At 31.3% G+C, this 22,746-nt stretch overlaps 1 protein-coding gene and 1 long non-coding RNA gene across 2 annotated transcripts; both read left to right on the top strand.

Moving 5' to 3' along the window:
* The first annotated feature begins 8,851 nt into the window (after positions 1-8,851).
* On the top strand, positions 8,852-12,322 carry LOC132725883 (calmodulin-like protein 4). Its single transcript, XM_060711074.1, has 3 exons — positions 8,852-8,944; positions 10,538-10,627; positions 12,200-12,322. The coding sequence occupies exons 1-3, from the start codon at positions 8,887-8,889 to the stop codon at positions 12,292-12,294; spliced, it is 243 nt and encodes an 80-aa protein (XP_060567057.1). The 5' UTR covers positions 8,852-8,886; the 3' UTR covers positions 12,295-12,322.
* Positions 12,323-15,484: 3,162 nt separating this feature from the next.
* Positions 15,485-16,787, top strand: LOC132725882 (uncharacterized). Its single transcript, XR_009625123.1, has 3 exons — positions 15,485-15,542; positions 16,369-16,450; positions 16,703-16,787. It is a non-coding gene; the product is annotated as an uncharacterized LOC132725882 (long non-coding RNA).
* The last annotated feature ends 5,959 nt before the right edge of the window (positions 16,788-22,746 follow it).

Below are 22,746 nucleotides of genomic sequence, written 5' to 3'. Positions count from 1 at the left end.
GTAATGAAAGGGTTGGGGTGATCATTATTCTTTGCATATAAGTGTTACAAAGTAAGTTACTGGAAGAAAACTGTTATCTAAAGGGCCATGAATAAAGCTCTAGTACGAAGACTAAACTTCTTACCAAAGAAATCCTGAGTTGGCAAACTTTGACGATAGACATAAATTAAAATAACAGTATTTATGTTACAAACATTATGTGATATAGTCTCGACTGAAGCAGTTTTGATCACAGTAAAGATTTCAGTAGAATGACATCAAACTTTAAATTTAAAAATGGGGTGTAGTTTGAGTTACAAATACATTTCACCTTTCATTTAGGACATAATGTATTTTCATCCAATGAAATCACTGGAAAATAATAAATCATCATTGCAACTGTCATGTAGAATTTTTACTTTTTACAGTTTTGCGTATATATGGTCTTAAAAGTTCAACAAAAGTGCTAGAACAGCATATACATATTAGTCAGTATTAACAATAGTACGAATCAAAGCAAGTTATTTTCCTCATAGAAATATCACTTTTATTGAGAAAATCACTTTTATATATTTTTGTTAGCTTTGGTCATTTACATGACATATAAATCTTAGAAATGAAGTGCAAAACATTGTACAACATGTTTGTTTAAAGAGATATAAAATATCTAGATTAAGTAAAATATTTTATTTGCAGATGTATGAATAATCATATTCAATTTAACTAAATGATCTACGAAAAAGTTGTAAAGTTTTCAGAATATATTCATGTCAGAACAAGTACTTCTATACAGAAGAACCTTCCTACAATATACATGTATGCCAAAATAATTTGGGTTTTCACCAAAAGCGCGGAATAAACATTTCCTTTTACCCGAGTGAATATTCCACAATTAATTTTACCATTTATATGACAGTTCAGCCAGATACGGGACACGCTTGTTTCATACTTACTTTATTTTTGTGATTGCGATATAAGTTTAAATGTATTCGTTCATGAATGAAACGTCTACATATCTATTACAATATTGAATTTATAATATGAAGTTATAAGCAAAGTTTTCGTGGACGAATATAACTCAACTAATCCAAACCTCTTGTGGCTTGGTTAAATAATTTATCAAAACAAGCAAAAATAAAATCACACGAGGTGGTGAAAGAGGCAGAGTCCCGTAAATGGAAGGCTTGTAAATATCAAGTATAATTACATGATATTATTACAAACATATTGTCAAGCGCACGTTATATGTATGTTATATATGTTACCATGTATGATTAACATTATTTGGCAATTAAGACTCGTCAGTGATAACGACATTGAAGACAAGCAATTCAAATAAAGATTTTGAGAAAATTAATTTCATTATTTCAAAAACAGATTCTTTGCAAGAAGATACTTGCAATGAAACATACTTCGATTTAGCTGAAGACATGCTACTATTCTTACCCCTTCCATGCAAAAGCGATTGGAACCAAGAAACTATTACACATGCGCTCAAATTAAGTCATATATACAAAACAAATTGTTAAAACATTTTACAGGAATAGTTAAGCTTATATTGTTCCACCAATTGTCATAGAATATTGAATACATGGAATGTCATACTTAAGTGAGATGTTACCCTAGCGGAAAATGATCCAGCCAGGTGATAAATAACATGACATTTCAGAGGATCAATTGGCTGCTCTTTTCATACTGTTGGATAGCAAAACAACTGCACATTTTCAAAATTAAGGTATAATTTGAATTTAAGGGCACATTGACCATGACCTTTTAACACTTTTCCCAAAAACGTGCATAACAGGCTCAAGTCATTAAATAAATCCACATATCGGGTTTCAAAGCCATAGATGAAGTTACTGAGCTTAAAACTAGATAAAAGAAGTGACAAAAGTAATTGTGGCATTGACCTTTGACTTTTTAAATGAATATTGAAGATAGGACTCTTCCAGGTGCATCTACATACCATTTTTGAAGTTTCTCAGAAAAATAATTATCAATGGCAAATTTTCTATTTTGTTACTACCTTTAACCACCTGACCTTAGAACGAGTGTAATATCATAAAAAGAATCTGAAATTTCAAAATGAATGCATTGTGATTTACTGGCTAGTCTTTTCGATATTACAAATCCTAGTGACCATCTTTTAAAACACTTTGACTTGACGTGTAAAACTCCCAGGACAAATTGACTTAGCTTTTCGGCGAGTTCTTTTTATCTTGTTATAACAGTGACCGTGACCCTTTGCAGTTTAGTTTTACAGGACTTATTGACCTTGAAATTTGACCTGAAAATTAGCAGAACTCATAAAGATCAATTCACTTTGCTTTAATTGCCAGTATTTTGTTATTACAGGGTCCAAGTTACCCTGACCTTTTACCTATTGAATGATAGGTAAAATTTCTAAAGTTTCAATAGATTTAATTGATATGTAAGAAAAGAAGTTAATGACCATAAACGAAAAATAAACCGAAAAGGTAAACGAACACCTACGCTGACGAATGAGTATTAACAATACCTCCACGTTTTATCTAAGTTTATATGGAATCCAACTTACCTAAATGTTCGTGTATACCAACCGTCATCGCTATCTTGGAAAGATATTTTTGTTATTTCGAAGATGTCTTCAAAATCAACTTGAAGGTATTGGAATATTTCATCATCACCAATCCACCCACCTACGATATAATCAAAGATTTATGCTGATATTTAACCAGGCATACATGTAATTCTATTTCACTTTATAGTATCCTATTGCAATCGCTACTCTTAATTTACGTTTTCGGGAGTTTCCATATAGACATACAAAGAGTTAGACATACATGTATAGGCAAAATTAAAATTGTCCCTAACGTTCAGCGTTTATGTCTTAAAAGTAACTTTAAAAAAAGATATGTTATGATGTTAAATTAACAAAACTATTTGTAAAAAAGATGTTGTTTAGTGTTAACTCAGTTTTATTGCATGTTGGTCATTTAAGGACGAGCAATAACCCAGTTAACATTTTTAGAAGTTCACTTATCTTTCCGCAAGTCAGCATTCAACTATATAGTCGTCTATAAAATAGTCACAGAAATAAATACGCAGTGCCGAAGGCTTTTTCCTATGCGAATTTGAATACATTACTTCAATATTTTCGTCTCAGCATCTCTAAATTCTTTATACAACGTCGTTTCATATGTATATACAAACCAATATAACAAGACCATGTACATATCATAAAAATATAATATGCATTCATATATTTAAATATTAAAGTTGTATCCCTTTGTTTGTGTTTCTATTTATTACCAATGTATCTGGTCAGATATCGGCGTTTCAAATTACTATTGAAAGTATTTGACTACGGCAAGTTAGACATATATTCAACACAATTGTAATTAAAATAATTTTGAGTGAAATGAAAACGACTTTTATAGTAACTACCCGATTGATTTTTGTTTCGCATGGTTAAACTAACTGTGCTTAACACGTGTTGTATTACATTCAGAAAGTTATATATCTTTAAGGCCCATTATTATAATTCATGTACGACATAATATTTGTCAAAGACATTTAGAAATGATTTGTTTGATTGAAAAAAAAATAGTCAAGTTATGAAATAAGCAATTTGTGCAATATTTTAACTTTAAAACTGCCAAATATCCCCCCAACAAAAAGAAAAAACAAAAACAAAACAAACCCCAAGTCTATGATAATAAGGTGCTAAATCGTTTATTTACATTTGCACTGTCAAATGCATTCACCATGTGCTATGCCCCTCTCATAATTAACTGTTAGAAAAACAGAATATCCTTATACTAGTAACGGGTACTATAAACACTAATCACACTTTCCATGCATTTTTGCCAAATCTCAAATAAATTTATACCAGACAGACGACAATTTTAGATTTTACTGAAAACCGTTTTCTGCTATTTATAAACTGATTGCCACCTGCAAATTTTGAGAAACACACTAAATAACACTAATCATGATTAATGGGTAATATTTCAATTTTGTTTTTACAAAATGGGGCTTTAAAGGCCCATTATGCCTTGGAAATGTTTGTATGTTATAACATTGTAACCTTACCTCCTCCAAATCTCGCTGAACTTGCAATATGGGTAGCATCATATTCAGAAGATGCCGAAAACTGGTCGTCTCGAAGTCCATGTGTCAGAGGGGTATTACAGTCTCCGATTGTTGATTCTGTAAGTTATTAAAATTAATTCTTCAATAGGCATTATATTAATATCAGATACTTGTGATAAGTACGGTATAGTATAGTAAAGTACACAGTGCTGTGCAGTGCAGTACATGGCAGGACAGGATCTGTTATTGTTGTTTAAAAAAGACAGACATAGTAGCTAGCTACAGACAAATCAAGTTATATTACACATATATTTATACACTCAACCATATTTCTAATTGGTGACCTATATCTTTCCACTTTACATTAGCAGTTCATGACAACTTTTAAGTTGGTGTGTGGAGCTTAAAACGCCTTTAAAATCCAAATTAAATGTATATTTGTCAATCCCAGCACATGTACTGATCATATATATATATAAAAAAAAAAACTTAATATAAGTTCTATAATTGTAGACGTTGAAATATGGATTTTTTTCAAAACGGCTTATATTAACTTTTATATATATATATATGATCAGTACATGTGCTGGGATTAAAAAAAACAATTTTATTTGGATTTTAAAGGCGTTTTATGGTCCACACCCCAAGTGTCTGTGTTTTTTCTTTAATATTAACAAATTACGAATGTTAAGAAACTGCAAATGATGTATTTTGAGTTATACATTTTTCGGTGTCATATGACGTTTTTGAAAGCTTTAAATTAACAGTTTATTTACATATTAGATGTTTTCAGTTTTAAGTGTCATATAGGGTCGAAAGGCATAAACACTTAAGTACGACAAATTGGTCACACTGACGTATTTCAGTGTTTTTCTCCGCAAATATACGACATGGCACAAATCTGCCCCAATACAAGTTGGCCTTGGCAAACAGTTACTGTTTTCTATAGTAAATTATTTACTATTATTTAGCTGTATAAGCTTCTCCTCCGCCCATCTCCCAACCGACCCAAAAAGAGAAAATGGAAAATAAAACAACATTAACCCCGAGAGTATGCACCGGGGTATTTGGTGACAATTGTTCTCTGAATATTAATATATGAGAAATATAGGAGTGTCACTCAGAAGAATATATATACATCTTTATTGCCTCAGAATGTTCGAAGATATACATATAACATAAGACAGTCAATGAAAAGAAACAACATTAAGCAAAGAAAAGCATCATAATTATACAAAAAAGAACAATTTCAAAGATGTAAAATTATATATATTACATAAGACAATATTTGAAGAGAAGTGACGTTAATCATATCAGCACATCATATTAGTGCAAGAAGATACAAAACTACATGTAACATATCTTACGCAAAAATAGCACATTCAGCTGCAAACATACATGTATTTAACATTTATTTGCTTTTACCGCTTAACTGTTCAGTAATTGAACTATGAGATGAGCTTATCATTGTTATTTTATATAATAAAAACAAAACAAATAACCCTAGACTACTTGTAGACTATGACGTCATAGTAAATCTTAAAGTTCATTTTTTTTGCCTGTTTAATTTGATTTACAAAAATTGAATAACAAAAGAAGAACATTATTTTTTTGCTGTATCGCTTGAAAATAATAATAATAATTCCGACTAGGGTTTGAAATATTTCACACACTGAACAAATGAATTATTATTTGAAAGTAAATTATAGTAAAAATGTCAGCAACAAAAGGGATGAAAGGATTTAGTTTCGTTATAATATAACAAATAAAGCATGGCCTTTCGGGCAAAGTGCAAGTTTAAGGACTGCTTGGTCAGACCTCTGAAGGTATATGTCCCTCAGCTGCGCTTCGGGCCATATACCTTCCTCAGTCTGACCAACCAGTCCAAAAACTTGCATATTGCCCTCAAGGCCATGTATTATTTGTTAATTAATAAAAACGATATAACACTAGTGTAATAACACTTTGACGTGACGTCATTTGCGCTATATGGAAACATAGCGTTATTAAAGCGCGCTAATGTTAGCGTTACACTATGAGCGCGTCAATGAAAAATTACTCATTTTAACAGTTTACTGTTCTTTTTTACATATGTAATAAATAGAATATTATATTCGTGTAGATTCAATACTATATTTATTGAACTCGTTGAATAAAACAATATTATGCTCGCTAGAGGCTCGCATAATATGATTTTATTCAAATCGTTCAATAAATTTAGTATTAAACTTTAAATATTGTCATTCAATAATCTCTATATATTTATGTTGTATTTACTACATGTATATCTAAGGTATGTCTATGAGACACCGCATCTCTTACATACATTTTAAATTACAGACACTACATTGTCATTCAGTGTTAGTTTAGTAGACGACATTACAACAAAAGCCGCCAATTGTATGACTAGATTGAATTAATAATATCTGTCATATGTTTAAGCCTCGTTACCGCCCAATGGGCGGGTCCCCTCGGGACGAATATTCCGGTCCGAACCGCAAACATATGTCAGATATTTTTTCTTGCATATTCTGCCATATTATTTCATATTTAAAATGGTTTACCTCAATACGATATAATTATGTTCATGGAAATTAAAATCATTTCCTCCATAACTATTTTCTTACAATAGCGTATGAACTTACAACTTAAATTACAACAGTGAAATGACGTCATCATAAGTACATATTTCCCTTCTAAAAAGACGTCATTTTAACGCGGTTCATTCATAAAGTGCGCTAAAATGACGTTGTTGTTTGGCATGCGACTCGTCTGGCACCCCCATGCCAGATGAAATTTCCGGCATGGGTAAAACTCACGGAAACGCCAGTCTGCTATGCAAGAAAAACCGAATACATCAATAATAACCTAAATTGGCCATATCAGATAACAATCTGCACGCAACTGCATTTAAATAAAAGATTACTGAAGTACGGCGTACCATTTAACACACTCACGAAAAAGAGAAAAAATATCGCGGCATAAAAAAAAATGATATAGATTTGGAATAGAATATCATTTAATATACGTTCTTCTAATTTCTGTGACATTTTTTTTTTCAAAAATAAATATAAAAAACATATCTTGCAGATCAAATAAATATCTTCATAACTACATGTATGTCATTATGCCATTATGTTATAATACATAATTATTATGCATGTTAATTTGTTAATTTTGTGTATAAAGAAAGTTGCATAAATGCTATGTTAATATCTAAAAGGAGCGTTTGTCAAAACAATCAAATTATGTTTGTTATAGGACCAAATCTAAATTGACAAATGGAATAGTTGTTATTCTTTGAAGATGTTGTTTTGTTTGTGTATTTTTATACATGTATATTGTTTACAAGGCCACATTTAAAATTTAGATATGTTATTTGTGTTTTACGAGGGTGTATCTTCATGTTTTACCTTCTTTAAATGATAATAAGAATTGTTAGTATCTTCTTATCATTATTATTATTATTATTATTATTATTATTATTATTATAATTATTATTATTATTATTATACAATCCTTTTAATGCTAAAAGCTATAAGAATTGAATATGAATTTAAATCATTTTGTCTTCCCAAATTAACTTATCTAAATTCTTACCTGTCTGACAATGCACTGGTAAAACACGTAACAAGACGAAAATATAAAAGAATACTTGAAATAAACTCTTCCGATACATGATGAGTAAAACTTTTACACAACATATAAACAAACTATACTAATAAAATCACCGAAAACTATGAATCATCGTCTAGAAAACAACATCCTTATGAATATGTCACATTAGCCTTGTCTTTCGAATACTAACGAAACACCCTTAAAGTCACATTTCAAAAGGTATATAGGCTGAAATCAATACCCGGGACAATTATACCACTATCACGTGACTTTAATATACAATGGTAAAGAAATCAGAATTTGGAATTTTGGAACAAAGACATTTATTAAACACGCGTTGTACGAGTAAGATATAACTTGCGAAATAAAGTACATGTACAAATTCTCAAAGCATGTTGTTTCCATTTAATCTCATATAGTCATACATGTATAATGGTATCATTTATAAAGTGCAAACCAATTGTATGGAAACTTTTCATAACAAAATATAAACTATGGTTTGAATATGTTTTGGGTTAATGCATACATCAGCTGCATTAAATAATAACTTTCAATTTTCAAACGTTCTTTGGTATATAATTTATATCGATTATAATGGACATTCCTATTCTTATAACGATAAAATACCACAGACACTTGGGTAGTGGAGCTCAAAACGCCTTTAAAATCCAAATAAAATGCATTTTGTCAATCCCAGCACATGTACTGATCATATATATCAAAAAAAACTTTAAAAAAATCATATTATATAGGACATAACTAGGGTGTAGTTTTGATGTGAATATTGTGACCGTATATTTATTATGCCTTACTTTAGCACAATGTAACCAAGGTTTTGATAAGTTAAGACTATGATAACATAAGATTTCAGGATAAAATTCAGGATTTAACTCACTACAATGATTGAGCAGTACCTCTAGATGCTTGCAAAAAATCATCTTCAAAAAGTAGATAAGTATCTTTTTTTTGCTGATTCATACATTTTTTTATTCATTTTAGTATACATGTATATAAATTGATGTGAAGAGATGAAATAGACATCTTATGAACATTTCAGCATGTGGAAAGGGAAGATTTAAGCATTTAATCATTCAAGCGCTTTGTCTGCTATATACCAGTATTTAGTGTGGTGCTTCAACACTATTTATAGTCTCATTCTTTTTTTCATGTATATTTACAGATGGGAAGGTAGATTTTGCTTCGTTTTTGGAAGTCATGCATGAGCACAACGCAAAGGAGAATGCAATAAGGGAGATAACAAATGCTTTTAGAGGTAAAATTTAATAAGTTACTTTAATTGTGACATTTATCTTATGAAAGGGACTTTACTAAAGGCTTTTAACACAACGGAACTAGAAATATGTTTTAACCAGATTTGATGTAGGTCTTGTGCAGTAACTTGTGCACAAAATTTTCATTCCCTCATCAAGTTTTTCCAGAATTATCATGTTTTAGTCTGCAAAATGACCTAAAAATGAAAAGATTTTCACATGAATCAGGCTATGAATTGAACACAAAATTGAAAGTGAATTTATTTCTTAGTATATTTACTGATTATACTGTGTGGATTTTTCCATTTTTAGGGGTTTACTTGATCTATGTTAAAATTTAAAATTTGTGTATTCAGGCTTTTTGAGCTCGGTGGAGTTCCTTTAAAGCCACACTCCCATACATAACAGGTCTAAGAACATCAACATATTTTCTTACATTTATAAAACACAAATTAAAGTAAAATTTGCAGTTTTCATAAGTGCAACCAGTAACAGTTGTTATGCCTCACTTGAGGTAGATAATAGATAATACTGCTGTTTATCACAAACTGGTTTAACAAGATATATTTTTCTTTTATGTCACTTTTTTAGACATAAAGTTCTATTATATACTAGTAGTGTATAGCAATCAATTGCAGGATGAAAAACTCACTCTAGGCACCAACTGTTCTACTTGCAACCAGTGAATTGGTGTGTAAACTGTGTTTGAATTCTAAATTAAGTCAATGTTACAAAATATAAAATATAATTAGAGCAGGATGAAAGGGCAAATACTTGTACTTTACTAAAAATTTTATTCATCAGGCAAGACATGTATTAAATATTTATTCCATATAAATGGAATGTGGTGAAATTTTGTTGACATTTTATTTCAAAATTTCTGAAACCATTATGTGCAATAGTACCTCTAAAGGGTATTAACTGCTTCTGCTTTCTCAAAAAGAGAAGTTGATTCATAATTCTTTTTAAAGGAAATAGATTGCTTTCTTTATGTATGGAATTTTTCTTTGAAAGATAAGTTAATTACTTTCTTTCTGTGTTTAATTCTTCATTAAAAGATAGGTTAATTAATTTACTTTCTTTATGTATTAAACTTTTCTTTGAAAGATAAGTAACTTACTTCCTTATGTGTTACAGTTTTGTATTTTTCCAATGAAGGAAAAGGTAATCAGACATTAAGGAATTGTTAATATTTCTTTGTTCAAACTGGAGATGAGTAAATTAAAAAATGCATTGAAAAAGAGGATTTTTATGTCTGTGTATATTTTCTGCCATATCTATACTTTTATTGTAAATGTTAGCTGTCCTTTTAACTTTCAACACATGACACTAAGGATCACTGATTGTTACTATTTTTTACTTTCAGCACATGACACTGAGGATCACTATTTGTTACTATTTTTAACCCTCAGCACATGACACTGAGATCACTGATTGTTACTATTTTCAACTTTCAGCACGTAACACTGAGGATCACTAATTGTTACTATTTTTAACTTTCATCACATGACACTGAGGATCACTGATTGTTACTATTTTTAACTTTAAGCACATGACACCGAGGATCACTGATTGTTACTATTTTTAACTTTCAGCACATGACACAGAGGGCAAAGGTTATGTACAGGTTAATGAAGTGAAGAATATTTTGTTGAATCTTGGAGAGAGGGTGTCACGCAGAGAATGTAAGACATTATTGTCAGTTAAAGCTTCATACATTCAGATCAGTAAACAGATAAAAAATGATAATTGACTAGGGGAAAAGTTTAGAAATATATATATGAATGTTCACAGTCTTTATCAGGCATAGCATGTTTGATACAAAATGTGATTAAATTAAATTGTTATCATCAATTCATACTTCTACATTATATCATACAAAGTCAGCGTTATATTTAGCCTTTCTGTGCACAAAGTGCTCAAAAGTTTGCTTTTGTGATTGCAATGTGTACCTTCTTTGTCATTGCTAAACAACATATTTTTCTAAACAAGATCTCCTCTTAAATTTTAAGGTTGATTTTGACCAAACTTTACAGAAATGATCCTTAGGTGACTCTCTTCAAACTTTATAAGAATGGTTCCAATATGATTCTTAAGTAGGTCAAAAGAGCTAAAGATAGACTTCAAAAATGTAAAAATGTAAGTATCTGCTCCTCAGGATCCAATAGCTCAGATATTTGGCCTGTGACATAAATTTGTGGTCCTTTACAAAAATTACATAAATCATGCCCATGAGGCAAAGATTTGTCCCACACTAGGGGTCACTTGGTTCATAAACACATATAAATGAAAACATATTTAAAGTCCTTTTGTGTGGACCTGTGATGCCAGTGATGCCAAGTACTAAGATATTGGTCGTGAAGCATTGTGTAGTAAACCACTTTAAAGTTGTGTAAATCTTGCTCCTTGGGTACAAAAGTAACCCTGTCCTGGGGTCACTTATGCTACAAAGAATATAAAAATAGTAATCATGTCATAAATATTTTAGAATCTTAAGTGTAAAGAGCTTATACGTGTATATGTGACATGTAGCATCATTTTGTGTTTTTGTACAAAAGTTACATAAGTAAGGGTCCAAGGGTGTAAAAGGGAGTAAAAGTCCATCCCAAAAAGCCAGTTGCACTACAGAGCAGAGAATTAGCCTGTCTTAAGTTTTACATTCAAACACACAAAGAAAACAACAACATAAATTTAAATTAGCCAAGTTTTATAAACCTTCTAGCTGTTCCCACACTGCTGGGTCACTGTTGGGGTTCCAGTTTAGCACCAGCATAGTGCTTAATGTTAAAAGGAGATTTCACCATCTGACAGCGCGAACAAAGATCAACCTATACCAGAGATTTTATCATATGTTCAAACTGACCTGACTCATTATTGACTAATTATTTCTCATGTTGAACTCAATCAAAGTAACAGCAGTGTCTGCATGATGTAAAACCCCTTATAACTATTATTGAGAGGTACAAGCTTAAATTAAGCAACTACTAGGGCAATAAGAGGGGAGCAGTGGCCGAGTGGTTAAAAACTTAAGGTGGCTGCATCTCAACCCAGGAATCATGAGCCCTACTATGGTCACGATCAATGATTCCTTATGCCACTAGTACTGGTTCGTTCCAGGTAGTGGACTTGAAAGTGATTAATATAAGTTGTAAAACCTTGTTTCGCAATTGAGCTATAATAAATATGTTTAAAACAAAAAAGACTAGTATGTCAATTGTTGTATAGAATATTTTATCAGACTTTTGTTATATTTTCAGTGGAAGCATTGTTTAGAGATGGTGGTGTTACTGGTGGTCAGATAAGATACAGTGAATTTATAGATAATATAGCCCAGCCAGTACCAGATTATTGATATGTTATCATTCCAAATATTCATCATACACAATGTATAATATATTCACCTAGATGTGAAACTATACTTTATCATATGTTCCTATTTATAGCATATATACAGTGACAATAGTTTATTGGTTAAAGCAGCATGCCTCCAGATTTATGCTTATTTTCATGATTTTTTTAAAATGAATAAGAAAGTAAAATATTGTCATGTGAACAAAGAAAGTAATTTAAACATCACAAATAGCACATAAAAATCTACGAAATTTACCAAAAAAATAGGTCAAAACATGCAGAAATAGCCCTTACTGCATTAGTCTCCAAACTTTTTTGTACATGACCTTAAGAAGTTTTGTCCAGCTTTTACTTGGTCTTTCTGTGTATAATGAATAATACCACACATCGATGTTTATGTGTCAGAACATAAAAGGTTAAAACACGAAATACATAGGAGCAGTAGTCCAGTGGTAGGACGCGCGCTTAGGGATCGAGTGGTCCCGGGTTCGAACCACACCAGGGGCACTGCTAATTTCCTTAAGCAAGAAATTTACCTGCGATTGCTTCACTTCACCTAGGTGTAAATGGGTACCTGCGAGGGTGGTATAATTTACAATTGTGTTATATTTATGATTCCTTTTACATACATGGTACTGAATCAAATATTACAGAAAGAAAATCAGCGTTGTAGGAGTATGATGAGTTTATTTTTCGGAAAAAGTTGCCAATTTTAAATTATTAAATATGGTATAAATTGCGAAAGGGGTTTTTAAATTTAAAAGGGAAAATTGGGCATTTACAGGAAACGATTATTTTTAAAATTTAGTCACATGTAAATTTTTCAAAAATAGGGCCGCATTCGGTGTTTCCGAGCTTGTAAATTGTAAACTGTACAATGCTGAGTGCCTCTGCATTAAATAGTTAAGTAGTGTCAAATTTTTATTTATCCTTTTATTGAGATATAATAGTGTACTGCATCAAAATAACGGCTTTATTGACTTTAAAGAGGAGCCAAATCAGTATTTCCACATTCTAAAAATCGAATACTTTTAAACTTTATAGAAAAAAATAAAGGTAAATAAAACCTTCTGGATAACTCGTTCCGGACATTAAAACTATTGTTTACTTTCGTTACCGGTAAATTTAACATATTATGGAAGTTACTAGAGCAAATTTGTTCAACACTTGTCATGCATTTTCTTACTTATGTCAATTTAAATAAATCCCAGCAACTGTTGATTACAGCCTAAATGCTGATAATCTTTAGTTTGTGAGTTTAATAAAACTGACTAGTTTAAGTAACGAAGAAAGTTTTAATTTAAATATATAATGTAAGCTAAGTTACAACAAATTTGATTCTAATGATGAAAAATACGAAATAATAAAGGCATTAATTTAACTTTTATATTGCGCTGGATTTTAGACTTTTATTTCGCTTTTTTCAGTATTCATATTCTTTCAAATCTTTATGTTATTTGGAAACTATGTGAATAATACAATATTTATTCATTGAATGTAATTATACTAATAAAAACATTTTATCTATATACATCATATTCTATACATGATAACTGATTTGACAATGCCTTCTGTTCAATACACACTACTTATGTGTGCATTGTTTTTTAATTCGCATGAAATTTGTTCATCAACCAGTATAAAATTGTATCAGGAAAACTCTCGCGTAACGGATGTTACATTTATAAAGACGGTACGCACGTTACTGGAATGTACAGTGCTATATAGGAATGACGTTGGCAGTTTGTCTTTTAATTATAAGCCGGGTAGCAAGCTTTGTGAACTTGGTAATAAATACCCAGAATATTCTACTATTCTGCCGGAAATAGGTTCGCTAGTTTACTCGGAAATAGGTAAGATTTGAAACAATTTTATGCTATTCCAGATATTCCAAAATATTCTTTATAATAATGACATACAATTAAATTACAATAGCTCTATGAGTGACTTTTATTAAACGTTGTTCTAACTTCTATATAATCCTTGAGAAACTAGGGCTGTCATCTTTTGAGAAAAACAATACGACGTACAGTGCACTCCGGATACAACGAGATCGTCGGGACTTCGGATGATTCCTCGTTATAACAGGGTCTCGTTATAACCGGGACAGAAGAAATTGAGAAATCCGACACCGTATATTAATTATTCAAATCGTGTAAAGTAGATCGGTTATGAAATTATATCAACTTGAAAAATGTCTGTTGATTTTTTTGTATCTTTAGTATACATTATGACTAAACGAAGCAAAAATAACATATGCAGAATTTCATCACTACTTGTATAATTATTATTCAGAGAAAAAAGGCCTTACAAATGTAAAAGAAAAATGGTGAGACAAAAAATATTATAACATGCCCTAAACAGTTCCATGTTAAAGTCTTTCAAAATGTAGCATCATCTGTAGAATAAAGGGTTTGTGCAATTACCATTATTATTAAAGCATTGAAAATGTTTTTGATCCCCCAGAGTTTATGACTTTACGATATACAGGCAAATAATGTTCATTAATAAACACAAAGTGTTTTGGAAAGTTTTGATTTCACTTTATATTCATTATGAAAATAATTTTTGATTCCTACTTTCTTAATCAAGTGGACGGTTCGTGGTCAGCTTGGTCACACTGGGGCTCATGTTCAGTCACTTGTGGTGATGGCATAAGAACAAGGACTAGATCCTGCACGAGTCCACCAGCAAGTAACGGGGGGAAGCCATGTCCTGGTCAAGATTATGAGCATATTGTATGTATTACACAGGCGTGTCTAGGTAAGGCAAATAATTCAATTTTTAACATTACGAACTTTTTGGTCAAGGTTTTGAACACTTTGTTTATTGTTCATTTTATTCAGTCTTGGTAATATAATAAATAAATTAAAAAATCGAATCCCCCCACGGAAAAAGAAACCACATCAATGAATACCAATGAAAATAAGCTATTTAACATCGCTAAATTAATTTTAATAAATGACCCATTTTATATTTAGAAATAATATATGTAAGTATTTTAATAATGGTCATATAAAGATTTGACAATTGTCTGTTAAATGTGTACTAATAAATTACCATACCTTTGTATTACTTGTAAAACAACCTCTCCACGAGGCGCCTTTAAAGCAAGATTCCAAGAATTATAGATCGACAATAGAATAAGAGAAAATTATTACACTATATTATAATCTAATTAACATTTTTTTTCCAGATGCCTCTGACTATTTCATCAGCACTACTAAGGTCACGTGGTTTGATGCAAAGGTAATTACTTATTTATATATTCTTTCGTAAACTTAACAATCATTCATGTTTTTAGTCTTCTTTAATAACCAGCAATACAAAATGTAACCGAGAGGAAATTATCACCTTGTTGTTCAACAATAAAATTCTGGAAAATTTCAGATACGCGTTTGGATAAAAGGTCTATAACTTTACAACACAGGGATAAATGCACACGGGAATTTCCGAATATCTAACGACATGTATTTCTTCTTCTTTAATTAATAAAATCGGGTCGACTTCTTGGCAGGATAAGGATAAAATTCATAGACGCCATTCACATGATTTAAACACATACATATTATAATTTATTAGCTGTTTCTAAACAAGAATTATCTTCAAAACTTCATTAAATGTCGTTTTATTGTTAAAATAACATTTCTACAACATTAAAATTTTGGCCGCCAGGCCGCTGGGCCGCCAACTTCACGCCGCCAGGCCGCTGGGTCGCCAACTTCACACTCCTGTATCAGATAACATAATGGTACACCAGTTAGAAAATGAAAATACCTATGCTGGAAAGCATTCTGAAATCATAATAATTGAGCCGTGTCATGACAAAACCAACATAATGAATTTGCGACCAGCATGGCTCCAGACCAGCCTGTGCATCCGCACAGTCTGATCAGGATCCATGCTGTTCGCTATCAGTTCCTCTACTTGTAATAGAGTTGGTAAGCGAACAGCATGGATCCTGATCAGACTGCGCGGGTGCGCAGGCTGGTCTGAATCCATGCTGGTCGCAAACCCATTATGTTGGTTTTGTCGTGACACGGCTCATATGTGTTTGTTTGTTTTTACTCACCAGTCAGCATGTGATGGGATGTCGGGACATCTGTTGATAGTTGACAATCAGGCTGAACATGACTTTATCCAAACAATTGCAGGAAGTATGTTATTAATAGAAAATGAAACAATACAAATGTCTGTCTTTGTGCGTTAGTTTATATCAAGGATGGTCATATTAGGTATTTTAGGATTATACGCATTAAAGATTTTGCATATATATTTCTTAACCCGAGATGAATGTTTTCATTTTCAAATTCTTGAATACCATCCTTTGTAACCCACCTCTTTTTGAGTATTGATAGTGAAGCAAAATTAAAAGAAATCAATATGAATATTATTTAAATTTGGTTTAGCTTTAGAACACTGGATAGGCATGCGGTGTTACAATGTAAAGAATTGTATATGGGTAGATGGTAGAAGTATAGACGGAGGTTACACTGTGAGTACTGTATATTAATATTTTAATATAAAGAAATATATGTGAATATTTTACATATACGTGGCTTCTTTATAGCCAAATTTCCAAATAGGTGACATGCTTAATTTTTTCTCTTGAAATTGTATGTAACTACGTTGTGATAAGTTCTGTGTAAGCTGGGACTTATACATTGTTTTAAGTCCAAGTTTTAAGCTAATATACCTAAATTGCCATAACTATTTTTTTTGCCAAGGACATATCTAAGACCGAAGTTTGATGATTAATCATTGGATTACCGTGATGCTTATATAGTTTCTCTTATTAGGGAGACTAAAAATGGATTGGAGCATCACACACAATACCATATTTCGGCATATACCGGACAAGGGGCTTGAATGATTAAATGCTAAAATCTCGCAATTTTTCACGCAAAGGAATGAACTTAAAAACGTCTTATTCATTTCTTCGCACCGATTTATATACAATAATGAATGAAAAATGTAAGAATTTGCGGAAACACACACACACACACATGCACGCACGCACATCTTTTAAGGTTTACATCTTACCTACAGTATGTTGTCAAATTTCAAGTTCCTTATTGTGCCCATTAGGGTGGTCGCATACAGCCAAAACGTATGCAATCAATAATTACTAAATGTTTGTGTTTGTGTGGCTTGTTTGTTGTTAATTTTACAGTATAGTATGAAATATTCAATCTAGAATTATCATTAGTTAGTAATTCATTAGTTTGATGTTTTAACCGGTCAGATATTTATAACTTTTAATTTACATTACAGAGATAAACTGTAATATAAGACTTTGATATTTTCAGAACTGGGCTCCTGGTGAGCCACATTACAGAGATTGTGTCTGGCTTGGCTACTACAACAAATGGGACGATCAGTACTGTTCTTATCTATATAAATATATATGTGAACTCTAACATCAAATGTTTTACTAAAATTACTTAACAATAACCCATCACAGAGACAGACATTAGATCCCTCTACGGATGTTTTGTTTTTGTTTTGTTTATTTTCTTCATTTTATCTGTTCTATAGTGGGATTAATATGGATTAATATATGGGATAACATTCTTTAACAATATCTGCACTTGATATATATATATATATATATATTCTCTTGTTTAATTTGTTTAACAGATAGATGGATTAAGTTACACTGTATACATTTTTCCTAATTTCCTGTAAAGGAATAAAACACGATTGTTCAATTTGCTGTAAAAAGTGAAATGCCACTGTACATACTATTAAAAACAGTAAAACAGTTTCTATCAATGAAAATTATTCACATTATATTATTTAGAATGTTCTATAGCATTTAAATATAATTATCAGTAAAGTGACTTGAGTAATATGAAAAAAAAATGTGTGTCATCGTACTAATAAATCTTTTATGAAACATTTATAAATAGAGTTCTTAAATTACTTCATTGTTTCAGAATATGTGATATTAAGCAGTATATAGTATATAGGAGATATAAGAGTAAACAGTAATTTTACTCGTCTATTGTATTCGAAATATTTCATTCCACTCGATATTTTCGTCCACATTTTGGGTTCAGTTCAATAGATATCTAAGTATCATTTTTCACAAAATTTCTATTTACACATTAAAAAGTAATTTTATTTGAGGCATGGGTAAAAATTATTCAAAGAGTACGTATTTACTTTAAAACAATCAAACAATGTTTGTGATGCTGTAACTATGCAACAATTCAATACAGCGTCTCTTGATTACAAGCTCATTTGTACATAAGCTTTCATATGAATTTCATTTGTCAGTGAAATATACCGAATAATAGAATTCATATATATGCCTAAGATTTATAATTTTAATTTTCTGTGAAAAGAAATACAATAAGGGCTAGTTTTCCGTCATTTTTAATCACATGATCAACTATGATTCCTGCGAAACACATAGCATTTTTCTGCATGTGTTTAATACGTTTGTATTTCTTTTGCTCATCAACCAGTATAAAATTGTATCAGGAAAACTCTCGCGTAACGGATGTTACATTTATAAAGACGGTGCGCACGTTACTGGAGTGTACAGTGTTATATAGAAATGACGTTGGCAGTTTGTCTTTTAATTATAAACCGGGGATGAAGCTTTGTGAACTCAGCAATAAATACCCAGAATATTCTACTATTCTGCCGGAAATAGGTTCGCTGGTTTACTCGGAAATAGGTAATATTTGAAACAATTCTGTATATATTTACTACAGTTATTTTCTTATTTATAATTATTTTTAGGTTGTTTTCAGTTAAATAAAACAAATACCATACCTCATTGTGACAATAGTTCATATTGTACATGTACATTAACATTACGGCATTTTTGTTAGTAAAACAGTGAAACAACAAGAAAAGCATTGATGCAAAGCATCAAAGGGCGACGCCAAAAGAATTTGATCCAGGTTTGCAGCTAAATACTTAACAAAAGATGTGTACTTCATAGCAGTACCATTATATGTTACCTGGAGGCTAGGCCCAGTTTAACTTGAAACTTAAACCAAAAAAGAATAAACTCTGTCTTGCCAAGATGCAAAGACAATTTATAGTCAATTAACCAATCTTATAAGACTCATGCTATAAGAAAGAATTTCTTCAGATTTATTTTACCAGATACAAGGATACCTGAGTCATCAGCAAATAATCACAGGCACGAGTATCGGACCTGGGAAGAAAAAATATGACCAGATTGATAAAAGAAAGTGTTTTCATCTTAAAAGTGTCAAAAACCAAAGAAAAAAATGTAAATAACGACCCCCTTTTAAAATATACTATTAACTTAAAGCATATTTTTAAAGGGGTCATTATATACATTTGTTTTTGGTTTTTGACACTTTTAAGATAAACACAGGTTTTTTATCAATCTGGTCATATGTTTTCTTTCCATGGATGATACTCGTGCCTGTGCATATAATAAAAGCTTATTGCTTAGGATTGCAGACATGTCATTGACATATATTAGACATAAAAGAGGACCTAAAATGAACATCGGGGGAACACCATAGGTACTCAGAGCAGTAGTAGAATATACCAGCCATATCCACTAGCTGCGGTCTATCAGAGATAAGACTTAAACAATGTAAGAATGTCATTACATATGGCAGATGCTGAAGTAGAAATGTGCAGTATGGTGTGATCAACTGTATCAAATGCCTTTTGTAGATCTAAAAGTATCATGCAATACTTGCTTTGTCCATTTCAAATTTAATGCAATCTGTTAAATGAATCAAACATGTGTCAGTTGAAAAACCACTTTTAAACCCTGACTGAAACTGCCTGACCATGACTCGAACCCATGACTTTCAGACCAACTGAGCTCTCCGGCCGGCTACACATTTTCTCTTTAATAATGAAACAGTTCTAAACCACAACATATTTCCCCACTATATTGATTTGTGTCCTGGAATTTCTGATGTTTACAGAGCATAGTGAATTAAACTCATGGTTATATGCAGTCAAAGGATGAGAAAAACTTTAAGCTTGACCAGAACTCGAACCTGTGACCCACAGAATAATGTATCGCGGCTGTAGCGATTGGGCTATCTGGCCGCTTACACATTTTCTACCCTAAATAGTGAACAGTTCTAAACCGTGACAGATACTTTTAGATTTTTAAATTAACAGATAATTAATTCTTAATTAATAAATAAGGAAAAAAAATGGATATAATGTGCATTTCTGTATTTAAAGACTTACAGTTATGATGGATGAGACTTGCATTTAAATTTATAAATGATAATACATGTATTGATCAGTCTACATGTTATAGTATTAACATTGGTGTTTGGATGGAATTCATAATCTTGTAGAAAGAAAACTATAATGTACATGCTATTGTATAGTATAAAAGTTAAAAAAAACTCAAAAAGTCTATATCATATAATAAAGATTGAGTTGTGTGAGTGTCTAAACATTAAATGCATATCTCTAACAGTAACAAATACTGTCCCTCGTTTAACCTTCCATTAGACTTTACTTAGTCTATATAACTAACTGACCGCCTCCGTGGTCGAGGGGTTAGAGTCGATGACTTCTAATCCAGTTACCTCTCTGGCGTGGGTTCGATCCCCGGGAGATGCTTTGGTAGTTTAGGGCGGAGGAAGGTAGTCTAGTACTGGTGTAACTCTCTAGGAACGATGGTTAGGAAACTACCCGCCTATATGACTGAAATACTGTTGAAAAAGGTGTAAAATGAAACAAACAAACAAACAAAATATAACTAACTGCATATATATATATCAAGTGTTTAAAATGAGCACCTATATGTATAGCTTTAATATTCTACCTTTCATTTTTACCAAAGGTTATTCTATTAACAATTTATATACAAACACATAGAAAATAATAATTAGTTTCACATATTGATTAGAATATTCCTCTAGCAGATTACCTGTAGGTATGTACTAACTGAACAAACTTCTAAGGTATAAAAAGCCAGTATAAAAATCTATCAATATTCACTCATCAGGGACTCTATGCTTTTGATGACCTTACAACTGTTTTACAAAATTTTATACAACAAAAATAGTAAGTAATACCTAAGATAGACAGAAAAGAACAAATAATTAAGTAAACATGAGTTACTTCCCCTTAAAATAGAGAAAACCTGAAACCCAAAAGAACACCATAAACAGCAAAATTATGAAATGTTGCAGGCTCAGTTTTATTAAGCCATGCAAATTAATGGTAAAGTATTCATAAAAAATAGATGGCCATGTGACAGCAGTAATTGCAGAAAATCGGATAGCTTTCAACATCCGGATATTGGTACACTTTGTAAAAACAACCATTCTGTGCAACAGATAAACGTAATATGGATAAAATTAATAGGATAATCGTTTACAACAGTTCATTACCTATCCTAATACTCATTTGCAGGTAAACTTTCTTCTTGTAAGAAAATTTTGAAAATATATAAATGAATGAATGAATGGATACGGCATCAAAGTAAACCACAACGATATTCGAAATCCGGGCTTTAGTATTGTCAATAAAACTAAGGGACAAGCTGTTAAACTGAGCCTGCAATTTCGTGAAAATAATATCACAATGCACATGCTTTTTACATAAAGTTATTAAATACAAATATTACAACATATTTGTTTACTTGATTTTTACAAATCAAAATAAATCTAATTAACACAACATGACATTAACTGCTAATAATAACAGCTCCTTCCATAGGCCAAAATAAAAAGCATTCCATAAGAGACGACGCCGCTCACCGGCGTCGCCAATAAAATTAAGATCCCTTCCAATCATTTTACTTCATAGACAAAAATAAATAAATACATAAAAACTGAACAGCATTGTTTTGTGTTTTATCAAGCGAAGCTTATTCTTATATTACAACAGTAATACATGTATTTCACATGTCATGTAAACATGACAAAAAGTCTTTTGGGCGAAACTGGTGAAAGAATTGAGCGGAGATGTTTTGGTAATAAAACTCTAAAATCACTGATTTGATTGAACTGAAAATTGGAATATAAGTGCACGAATACCATCACTTCAAGACTTTAAAATAATATGTTCTGAATTCGAGGGATAGTGGAGTTATATTTGAAAAACAAAAGACAATTATAGTGATGTATGCCTTCGGGCGTATTCAAGCCGACTAAAATAGTTTAGGCAAATGCAGTAATAGAGGAACTATATCGTTAAATGTTTTATTCACAATCATTAATTTAATAAAGGAATTAAAATGTAAACTTGGATTGTTAGATTGTGAAGCTGTGAGTAAATTTTACACTTTGAAATATACACACATATATATATTCATATAAAGGACCATGTTTTGAAATAAACGCTCAGTAAATGTGACCACGCCAATTAATATACTGGGACGCCTCAGGCAATATTATAAACTTGATAACAATTCAACATGTCTGATTACGATATCAACTCTGATTTGAACCATGATCTGTTTGAACTGACTCCA

Source organism: Ruditapes philippinarum, unplaced genomic scaffold (genome assembly GCF_026571515.1).
Source record: "Ruditapes philippinarum isolate M1 unplaced genomic scaffold, ASM2657151v2 ctg1584_1_1_1_1, whole genome shotgun sequence".
NCBI classification, from domain to species: Eukaryota; Metazoa; Mollusca; class Bivalvia; order Venerida; family Veneridae; genus Ruditapes; species Ruditapes philippinarum.
This window is presented reverse-complemented; position numbering and strand designations above follow the sequence as displayed.

Bases quoted from the DNA above. Each gene is read 5' to 3' on its own strand.
- LOC132725883 (XM_060711074.1), top strand. From the start codon at position 8,887: ATGCATGAGCACAACGCAAAGGAGAATGCAATAAGGGAGATAACAAAT. The intron at 8,945-10,537 runs GTAAAATTTAAT...TTTAACTTTCAG, and splicing joins GATAACAAATGCTTTTAGAG to CACATGACACAGAGGGCAAA. The intron at 10,628-12,199 runs GTAAGACATTAT...TTATATTTTCAG, and splicing joins GAGGGTGTCACGCAGAGAAT to TGGAAGCATTGTTTAGAGAT.